Source organism: Poecilia latipinna, unplaced genomic scaffold (genome assembly GCF_001443285.1).
Source record: "Poecilia latipinna isolate Pla-1442-1.1 unplaced genomic scaffold, P_latipinna-1.0 Scaffold101, whole genome shotgun sequence".
NCBI lineage: Eukaryota > Metazoa > Chordata > Actinopteri > Cyprinodontiformes > Poeciliidae > Poecilia > Poecilia latipinna.
Window position 1 is genome coordinate 548,328 of NW_015112717.1, and position 10,196 is coordinate 558,523.

General features: G+C 36.9%; 1 protein-coding gene across 1 annotated transcript; it reads left to right on the plus strand.

The window, feature by feature from the left end:
* Positions 1-1,986: 1,986 nt before the first annotated feature.
* Positions 1,987-10,074, plus strand: frg1 (FSHD region gene 1). The gene is made up of 7 exons (XM_015027391.1): positions 1,987-2,147; positions 2,657-2,724; positions 3,789-3,911; positions 6,556-6,613; positions 6,848-6,962; positions 8,598-8,702; positions 8,894-10,074. Exons 1-7 carry the CDS (start codon positions 2,089-2,091, stop codon positions 8,987-8,989), a joined length of 624 nt encoding a protein of 207 aa, XP_014882877.1. The 5' UTR covers positions 1,987-2,088; the 3' UTR covers positions 8,990-10,074.
* Positions 10,075-10,196: the final 122 nt, after the last annotated feature.

Sequence of the window (10,196 nt, forward strand, 5' to 3'; positions counted from 1 at the left end):
GGGCTTAAACACTCAGCTTCCCCAGAGCAGGTTGTGATTGTTTAATCCCACCAGCGACAGGGATTGCTGTCAAAGTTTCACAGAATTTTGCCAAATAACGAGAGGAGAACCACTCGGGGTTCAGATCAGCCTAAAGCGTTGACTCGTGGTTCCTGAAGACATCCGTCAGGCTTACAGGACTTTCCTGATTAAATTAATCTCAAAAATTCTGATGCAGCTTTTCTTCACAGCATCACCATGAGTCCCACCGTAACATTATTTCCCACCTTAACCTCCCAACAAATTAAGACATGTTTAGCTCCAGTGTGGTCGGTTTTTTTTTTTTTTTTTTTTTTTTCCCCAATACACAGAGTCATATTCTGTGACAGAGTCCTCACGCAGGTTGAGTTTTACTGCACTGAGCAGATAACACAAGTCACTGTCTAATTTATTTTATTTCTTGACAGTGCCCACAAATGATTTATTACCTCCTGTCACAGGCTCCTTATTGGGCCACTCCTGTTTAATGAGGCCACATTAGCATAAATATTAAGATGAGGACAGCATCCACGAGGTCAGCTCTACCTCTGCCAACCTTGATTGGTTTGACTATCTTATTTTTGTATTTGAGAAAGGGCGTAGGGGGGTTAAATCAAGCAATATTTTACTGTTGTGTGTGGGTGTCTGTGTTAGTCGAGAAAATGAAAATGGATGACCTCATAGCTGACTAGCAGGAGGAATTAGACTCTTTGCTGCAAAACTAAAAATAACATTGAAATGCACATGGTGGTAAATTGGAGAATTGCTTGTTCTCGTGCTGCCTGTTTGACTTTTGATGTCATATTTAAAAAAGAAAAAAGAAAAGAAAACATCACTGAATTGCAAATTTTAGTAAACTACAAAATCATCTTTTATTATTCTCCAGTGGTAACTGATAAACTCAGTGTGTTATACCTGAGATCAGCCGAAACCAATGAAAGAAATATTCAATTTACTAAGTCAAAGCTGGAGATAAGCACCTACATGAATATAAATGTAATGATTTTTATAGTTGTAGGTCCACCTTTACAGATTGTTTTTTTAAAAAGCAAGGCTAACTAACTCTCCACATCAATGTTTTGTAGAAACACCTTACTTTATTGAGTGGTATGTCTTTACCACTTGGGAAACCTGCAGACTGAAATGGCTGCCTGTTTATCTGTGCAAAATCACTCAAGCCTAGTCAAACTTAATGTGAAGTGTCAATGAGAATTAGTTTCCAAGCCTTGACATGGATTTTCCCTTGGATGGAGTGCTGGACTTTGCCTGGACCATTTTAACACATGAATAGACTCTGCTTTGTGGCGCTGACTCTATACTAATAAATGTTGTTTTACTGGAATATGAAAATCACCCTCTGTCTTACATATGTGCACAGGTGTTTGGAGTTGTTTCAAATACAAAAACAATCACCTTAAACAACTGAATATAAAATAAATGAAAACAGAAAACACTGCAAACTAATGAGCTAACATCTAGCATGTTAGCCACCTCTGCATCTGGCTAACTAATGAGCTATTCTTAAGTTTCCAGTTAACTAGCTATAGATAAAAATATATTACACAAAATAATGGCGTTATTTTAAGTAAGTGGTGAGTCGGTCTCACCACTTCCACCACTTGAAACATAGTGATGGCAGCATCATGCTGGGGTGATGGTTTCTACAGCCTGGACTAGGAAACTGATTATAGTGAAAAGGAAGCTAGATGCAGCTAAATAGATCAGCTATACAAACTCATATATATGTGATATGTAAGGTCATATATGATTTCGCTGATATGCTGATAGCTTGCTAATGTTCCATTTGATATTTGATACCTTCCAAAAATAGCTGTGTTCATGCTGATGTTAGATTAAGAACAAGCTCGAATAATCAATTAATCAGATTTTTATAACTGACATTATAATCTTTTCAAGCAGGGCAGGTTTTTAAGTAAGCGGTTAAATCTACTCAGGCGGTCTGCGAATATGTCTCAGTTGTTAACTGGACCTTCCCAGCTGCCGTACTATACAACGACTTGTTTATCTGAGTAATAAGACGTTCATACTAAGTGGATTAGAGTGAGAAACATGTCTGAATATTCACATGTAAAATCAACTAAGCTTGTTCTGAAGGGTCAGAATAAAGGGTAAGTGTTCTTCTTTGTTTGTAGCGTTAGTTATTGAGATGCCGCGTTGTTTGCAGCTATAAATCAGTCTCTTCCCTAGCTAGCTTTAGCTAGAGCGCTAGGCTAAACAGTGACGTTGGAAATCATGAAAGACCTCAAAGAACCTTTAAGATTTAAAATGTCTCCATTATTTAGAGTAACTTATGTTTGGCTATAGCTAGATAACTTGAATCTTAAGAATAGTTCGTTAGTTTATTAGTCAGCCACATGCAGAGTTAGCTAACGTGCTAGCTGTTAGCTCATTGGTTTGCAGTGTTTTTTACGCTTATTTTAACATCAGTTGTTTAAGGTGTTGGTTTTGTTTCACCTTGAAACGACCACGTCTACTAACATATGCAAACTTAGCAGAATGTGTGAGGTTTTGTCTGTCTGTTGATGAGCTTTGATTGGTTTGGGAATACAGAGTACATGCATGTTAATATGCGCATGATCACAACATGAAGATTGAATTGGATTTTTTTTTTTCCCAGAAAAAAGAAGAAGCACAAAGATAAAAAGAGAAAATCTGGAAATGACGAAGATAAGCAAGATATTGTTGGTATGACCTGTTATTCTTATTCTTCTTATTATTATTATTCAATCTCTAAAGTGTGCTTGAATGCTAAGAATGCATTCTTAGCATGCTCCAGTTGCTGTAGTGCAGTAGAGTCTAAATGTGTCCCAGCTTTAACTTGAGGGAATTTAGTTTGAAACGAAACGTTTAACACGTTTATTTACCTAAATATTTGCCAGACTTTAACCACAGCTTTCTGCAATATTTTGCAGGTTTAATAACTGACAAATATTAACTGGTTTTAAGTATCTAGGTTTGGTCTCCACAGGTTGTTTTATCAAAAGGCATTTTACATATTTGTACAGTCAGAACTAAAGTACAGAGGTTTGTAGTCTTTTGTTGTTGTTGTTGTTGTTGTATCTGTCACCATGTCTGATTCATTTTGGTTTGTGATATGAGTGAAACAGAATCCAAACAAGTTTATTTAGATTTTGGGGGATTAATAAAAGAGCAATTTATAAGCGCAATAATTTATGGATTTCATTTAATAACAGTGGGCAGAATTAAAATTCGGTTCTCAAAATATGATTTTTTTTATATATATATATATATATATATATATATATATATATATATATATATATGTATATGTATGTATGTATGTGTTCTCTGTAAGAACTTGAGGTATGTGCCTTTAAATTCTATTCTCCATACCTGTTTTTGTTTCTGCCATGCAGAACTCTTGTGTTCCCAGACCTGTTCTCTAAATGTAGATAAATTCAACATTGGTCATTTTAATGACTTGTATAATAAAATATTAACTATCCTTTTTTTAATATCCCCTGAAAGTCAGTCATATTTTGAAATATCTGCCACCATCAAATAAAGCAGAGGACATGATTAAATGTGTATAACAGTAACCTGAATGACATGACCAACTTCCTGTACAAGGCTCTACATCCTGCCAGTTTTTAATGTAAAGAACAACAAGTGAGACTGTATTAAATGTATAAAATTTAACATCTCCATGCCTTTATGAGAGATTCAAGCTGTATTATGACTTCATTTTTCTTGGCTTCATACGGTACCTTGGTTTCTCTGCTCCCCAGGTGGTTGGTGGTGTGTCAGTAGTTTCGGAGACATTGCAGGAACGGTTGCCATAGAGATGCAGAACAACTCATACATTCATGCCCTGGATACTGGGCTCTTCACACTTGGCGCACCACATGGAGGTATGAAGAGAGACGGGGATTATGATGCAATTATTACTTCAAGGGTTTAGTTCGTTCATGCGGTTCATGAGCAGTTTGGTATTCCAGCCAGGCGATTCCATTATTTCTATTGGAGCTGCACAATATATTTACTTTGAGTTGGCTTTGTGATATCAATGTGTGCAATATTGCAATCACAAAGGCCTGCTTGAATGCAATATTTATTAAACTACTACATTTAATATTGTAAGCCTTTCAGTTCTACATGCAGATGATCTGTTTGGCCTTGATGTCTAAACCTCCCGCTGATTTCACTGAGCAAGATCCTTTAAATTTAAGAATTTATTACATTTAGTTTAAAACACTTTTGAATGACTTTTCTAAAGCAAAAATATAATCTTGCCAAAAAAAATGACAACTTTTACTATAAGTGACAAAATATTTCCTGGTTTTTACTGTTATTTACTTTAAAAAAAAAATAAAAAATAAAAAAAAAAACTTTACTCATTAGTGTTTTTAACACATGAATATGTAAATTAATTAGTCATATCAGTTTGTTCAAGTATTATTTTATTACCACATTTGTGACTTTTTTGTTTCATATTTTGTATAGATATAATCTGCATATCACCATAGAATATGACCTTTATGAAGAAAACACTTGTCAGTTGTTAAGATATTAACAACTGATGAATAAAATATTTTTAAAAAACAGCCTTAAATTGTACAGTACATTTTTATAAGAATTTATATTCTCTATCAAATCCATATGGAGTAAAAACAAAGCACAGAGCTGAAAGCGCCAAGTCATTATGCAACGATTATAGAGCCTTGATGAGTTGAGTAAAATGTGGATAATAAAAGTTAGATTAATTTAATCTGTCAATCAGGTTGAAATACCACCAGCTGTCCAGTTTTTTTCCACAAAAAAGTGAAAACCTAACCTGGGTTTTCTGCTCATTGAGCTTTGTGTCGCCATTCCCGCACTTCTGGCTTAAGCAACAAAGTATCTAAAGTGGAGGTGAAGTCAGATGCCAGGTGAAACGCCTGATAGGAGCTGAGTTGAAGAGAAGGCCAGAGCTAATTCAGAGATATTACCTCCATCTACCTGCAGGCACTTCTGACAGAGTACAGCTCATTGAGTCAGTCTGCCCTGAAAAACACCCGGCACACAATTAATTCTGCCCATGCTCAGCAGGAACATCCAATTCCCTCAGCGAGCCTTCGGTCTCTGCATGCATATAAGCCCGTTTGGATGAGATGAAAGGGACCAAAAGCTTCCAGTGGAAAGACCACAGAGCCACTCAAGAACGTGGTCACAGTCTCTACAAGATTATGAAGATAATTAGCATTTCCAACCTAGATTTTATGAGGTGTTTTAATCAAACCACACCAGACCTGAATAATAGAGTCCTGGTGAATCTCCTCATCCACGGCCGCTTTGGAGAACCTGAGAAATTTCAGGGAATAATTAAAAAATTATATCTGCAAGCTCAGCGCAATATGCGCACCAGACTCATGGCGACAGCAGGAGCTCCAACACTGCCACCTGTCGTCATTCCTGCACTTATTCACAAGGGGGCGCGTTTGACAAGTCTTCTAAATCACCATCAGTCCATGTCGGTATGAGTCCTAGACATGTAAGTCTTAGACATTTAGCCTAAATCCAACCTTCCAGTTTGAGAAAGAAAACCACTAGCGAAATAAGTGACTCCTTGTAGGAAGGGGGCGTAGTTAAGGTGATGTCACCAAATTATGAGCATAATGTGTTAATTACTGTTCAGTTATGTTAATACAGCTATGAAATTGTGTGTGGAAGTTATTCTAAGTTATTGTTTAATGGAAAATTGTCAGATTCTGAAGCTTGGCCACACCTACATACTTTAGCATAGCAGGAAGATGCATTAAAAGGGGAAAAAAAATAAATTTAACATTTAAATAAAATGTAATTTTTATTTAGATGCATCTTTCTCTCAGCAGAAAGATGCATTAAGGCATCTGTCTGCTGGTAACTTTTGATCTTCAATGCCTTAAGGCTGTGCTGCTGATTTTCAAGTCTGGATGTGAAAAACTGTTCGCTCAGATAGAACGTAGCGGTTTTGATCCAAAATGGCCGACTTCGTGTATGTTTCAAGCTATACCTCCAAGAGCCTTTTTGTTCTTGATTTGTGGGGATCTACATGCGTACCAGGATTCAGACCTCTGCTGAATCTTGGTAGAGATCTGACACAGTCTGTCCTATCTGTCCCGTTAGGTGGCGCTGTAGAGCAGTTTTTCACGCCCACTTTCAGCGAGAGAAAATTTTTGGTGAAGTTTGAGTTTCTAAATATGTTGAGGCTTTTAAAAAGTTATTATAGACGTTCAGAGCACTTTTGCTGCTCAGACTTAATAAATGAACTTAGTTTAAATATCTAACGTTAATTTAAAAGGAACATTACGGTATATGGCTGTATTAATTTATTGTTTAGACTGTTTTCAGTTTTAGGCGCCCAACCTAAAACTGAAAGCAGTCGTCTGGTAAACTCTGGCATTTTAAAGTGGAAATTTTGCATTAAACCTGCTTTCCATTGTACATCTTAGGAAATACTGTCATCACGCCAGAAGTATAAACTTGATATATCAGAAATAATGAGTGTGAAGCCTTAAAATGTGTGTGACGTTTCAGATGACGAGGGCCCGGACCCACCAGAGCAGCTCACCGCCATTAAACTGTCAGACACAAGGTGAGGTCACAAACACACACACTGCTCTTTGTAACACTCTTGAATTCATGACTTTTCCTTTCTTTTTTTTTAAAGATTTATTTGTTTCTGCCTGGAGGCCAGTAGGTTTCCAAGGAGTCTCTGATTGCTGCCCTGTTTTTTTATCGCTCTTTATGATACTTTTGTTTCAAACTCTTGCTAGGAGAAAGGGAACCAAAGTCAGCAGAAAATGATTTGTTCCTTGTCTTGTTTAAGGATTGCGTTTAAATCTGGATATGGAAAGTACCTGGGCATCAACTCTGATGGTTTGGTGATGGGTCGCTCCGACGCCATTGGCTCAAGAGAACAATGGGAGCCCGTCTTCCAGGACGTGAGTAGATCTGAAAACGGTTTTCCTGCTCTTCTTGTTATTGTCGCCACTGTAGGTTTTGAATTGACTCACTACTTTTAACTGCTGCCTTTTTGGGCTCCACTGGAGCCTGTATGTTGCTGATATCCAGACTCACCTGAAGGCATCGTCATTATTACAAAAACAGCTTCATTTCTAATTGCCTTCATTATCATTATGTCTTCCAGCTGACACTGTAGGGACTCATGTTCATTTTTTAATCATTTGCAGCCATTTAGTTCACAGTGCGGCTTTATTATCTAATCAATTATTTTATTTTGAATATCAACAAGAAATGACATGACAGCGTGCTGAGATTATATAAAGATCAGGGCGTAAAGACAATGACAGACATTGGATTCCTGTTAGTGGAATCCAGTGGGGGTTTTTCTTGAAGAGAGAGGTATCAAAACTTTTTTTGTATTGTGGACTAAAAACTGCAAGTTGGAAATATTCAGTGAACTTTTATTTCCAAGTTAAGAACATAAAGTCATTTTAGTGGGAATTATTTTCTTTGTACCTGCTCAACAAAACTAATAAACATGCTGATGCATATTTATCTGATTTTTGTAGAAAAGAACAAATCATGGATCCAAACAGCCTCTCAAACATTTGCCTTAATAAAAGGCTGGTATACTGTTTCAACTGTTGCTCTAGAAATGTTTTTATTTATTCCCAGAAATGACAAGACGAACTTTGTTTTGAAGTCCTTTCTGTATTAATGAATATGTTTGAAGTTTGTTTCACTGGATGAAGTCGGAATAAAAGTCAAAAAAAGAACCGTACTCAGTAGCTGCGATTCCATTACAAATGTGCGCAGAACTTCGTTGATATTCAGCTAACATTGTGTCCAGTAATTTCATTAAAATGACCTGTGGTGCTCATTGTTAGCACCTCTTAACATAAATATTAATAGTTGTTTTTGTTGCATTTCTGACAGTTGTAGTATTCAGTCAGAGGACTTTGGCACATTTCCTCTAAATTATCCTGAAACCTTCTTCTTCTGTCAGGCTGTCCTCCCCGTCTCCTGTAGATGGCTCACTTTTTGGAGCCAAGTTAAAAGAAGGCGGATTTCCATGCTGAAATACCCAAAAACCATTCCTTTTCCTTTTTTTTTATAGAAATAATAATCTTAATGTTAGATTGTTTTTTTCCTCATTGAATGAACATATTTAACTTCTAGGTTGGATCTGGTTCTATGTCATATGATGCTCCTTCTATGAAAGATTGGTTTGTTTAAGAGCTTTTTACACATCACCAGGAATAAAAATAAAAATAAAAAAACAGGTGGAATGAAAGTCGCAATAACTTATTTAAAAATAAAGTTTCAAAAACTTTTCTGTCTTTCAGGTTTTCATATCAAAATATGTTAGCAGCATTTGATTTTTGGACGTGTTGTTGTTATTTTATTCCATGCCTAGACGGATGACAGGTAAAAATTAGCTGTGGTGATAACCAATCACCCTGTCATCCTCTGGCTTGTTAAAACCTTCAATCTTCAGATGTGTTTTACATCAAAGATCTGTTTTTTTATGTTTCTGTCACAACAGCCCGTCTCACTGCAGTTGTATTTAATGTGGTTTTTTTTGTTGTTGTTGTTTCTCTTCCCTCCCTCAGGGTAAAATGGCTCTGCTGGGTGCAAATAGCTGTTTCATCTCCTACAGTGATGATGGAGACATCGTGGCCAACAGCAAAACAGCGGGGGACGCCGAGATGCTGAAGGTGAAGGATCGGCTGCCTTTCTTTCTCTGAGGATTCGTGTTAATCCCCAGACTGTTTTTGCAGTCTCTGCAGGAACTTGACCGGTTCAACAGAGGAGGGGAAATGGTCGCCTCCTCACTGAGGGAGGTCAAGGTGTTGGTATTTAACGTACGCCTTCTCTCTTTGTGTGTTCTCCCTGCCCCAATGAGTAGATCCGGACCAATACAGAACGGGAAGTCAAGCACAAAGATGAGCTTGCAGATGAGGACAGAGGGAATGTGAAATCCTGTGAGGTCAATTATGTGTAAGTTATCACCACAGTTTCAATGAATATTACTCATTTATGCAACAGCAGCGTGCGTGTTACATCAGCATCTTATCGGCTCTGCAGCCTGCAATGTGCACAACAAAAAACTCAAAAAAATCCAACGCTCTTTACTTAACAGTCATAAACATTCATAAAGACTCCTTCATGTTCATAACAGAAGCTATGTCATGTTTATGACAGTGTCATGTCAGTCTTCTGCACACCCCTTCAGATAGTGTTACTGTTATGTAATTTCAGGAGAATTTCTTTGAATTGTGTATATATATTTATTATTCACCAACAGATGTATATACAACAAACATTAGAGTGACAGAAAGCAAAAAGGGGTATTGATCTACAAAACAATTAACCGGATAATAGAACGAATAACGACAACAGAAATAACTCATAACTCACCGGCAATGAAATGTCATTTAAAAACATGGAGTATATTTTATTGAAATATTCGAGTTGGTTTTTATGTATTGCTGATTGTTGCTCCATTGATCTCTGATGTGTAAGTAGATCTAGCCATTGTGAGGTACTGATTTTTTTCCTATTTTACCAGTTAAGCAGTTACAGGTTTTTATGTCAAATAAAATAAGACTTGTGAAAATAAAAGAATAAAACACGTTGAACACTTACTCACCTGTTGTGATGCTAATTGAACACTAGGTGGCGCGTTTCTTAAAGAGACCCAATTTCAAGACGTTAAATTATGAAATAAGTCATATTTGCTGTATAGTGCATTTTTTAACAAGTGAAGTTAACATAGTTACTTCATTATGCTTTAAATTGACACTGTGTGGCTGGAAAACACATGATTCTTCTCCTTTAACACAAAGTTCCCAGCAAAGAGCAACAGAGTCATTTAAAACATGTTGTTAGAAGGAGCTAAGTAAAGAAATGTCACCACAGATATCCTACAATTGTCTTCCCCAACTGTTACATCGCATTAAACTGTTTTTGTTCTGATGATAGCTTTGTTTGTCATCTTTTATGTGTGTCATTAAATCCACACTGCTGTGCAATTTGTCCTAAGCACTACTGCTGCATCAGACGTGTGTAATGGTGTCTGGATGTTTTCGCTGCTCTCTGATATTTAGGCCCGAGCAGCTAAGCGCTGCGAGAGCCTATTGAAACCTTGCTGTAAATTATTATTATTATTAGGCCCGAGCAGCTAAGCGCTGCGAGAGCCTATTGAAACC

What these genes read in the sequence shown, in the direction of transcription:
- frg1 (XM_015027391.1), top strand. Translation starts at nt 2,089, where the DNA reads ATGTCTGAATATTCACATGTAAAATCAACTAAGCTTGTTCTGAAGGGT. An exon ending in ATTAAACTGTCAGACACAAG is followed by an intron (nt 6,614 to 6,847) that starts GTGAGGTCACAA and finishes GTCTTGTTTAAG; the next exon opens with GATTGCGTTTAAATCTGGAT. An exon ending in GGGAGCCCGTCTTCCAGGAC is followed by an intron (nt 6,963 to 8,597) that starts GTGAGTAGATCT and finishes TCCCTCCCTCAG; the next exon opens with GGTAAAATGGCTCTGCTGGG.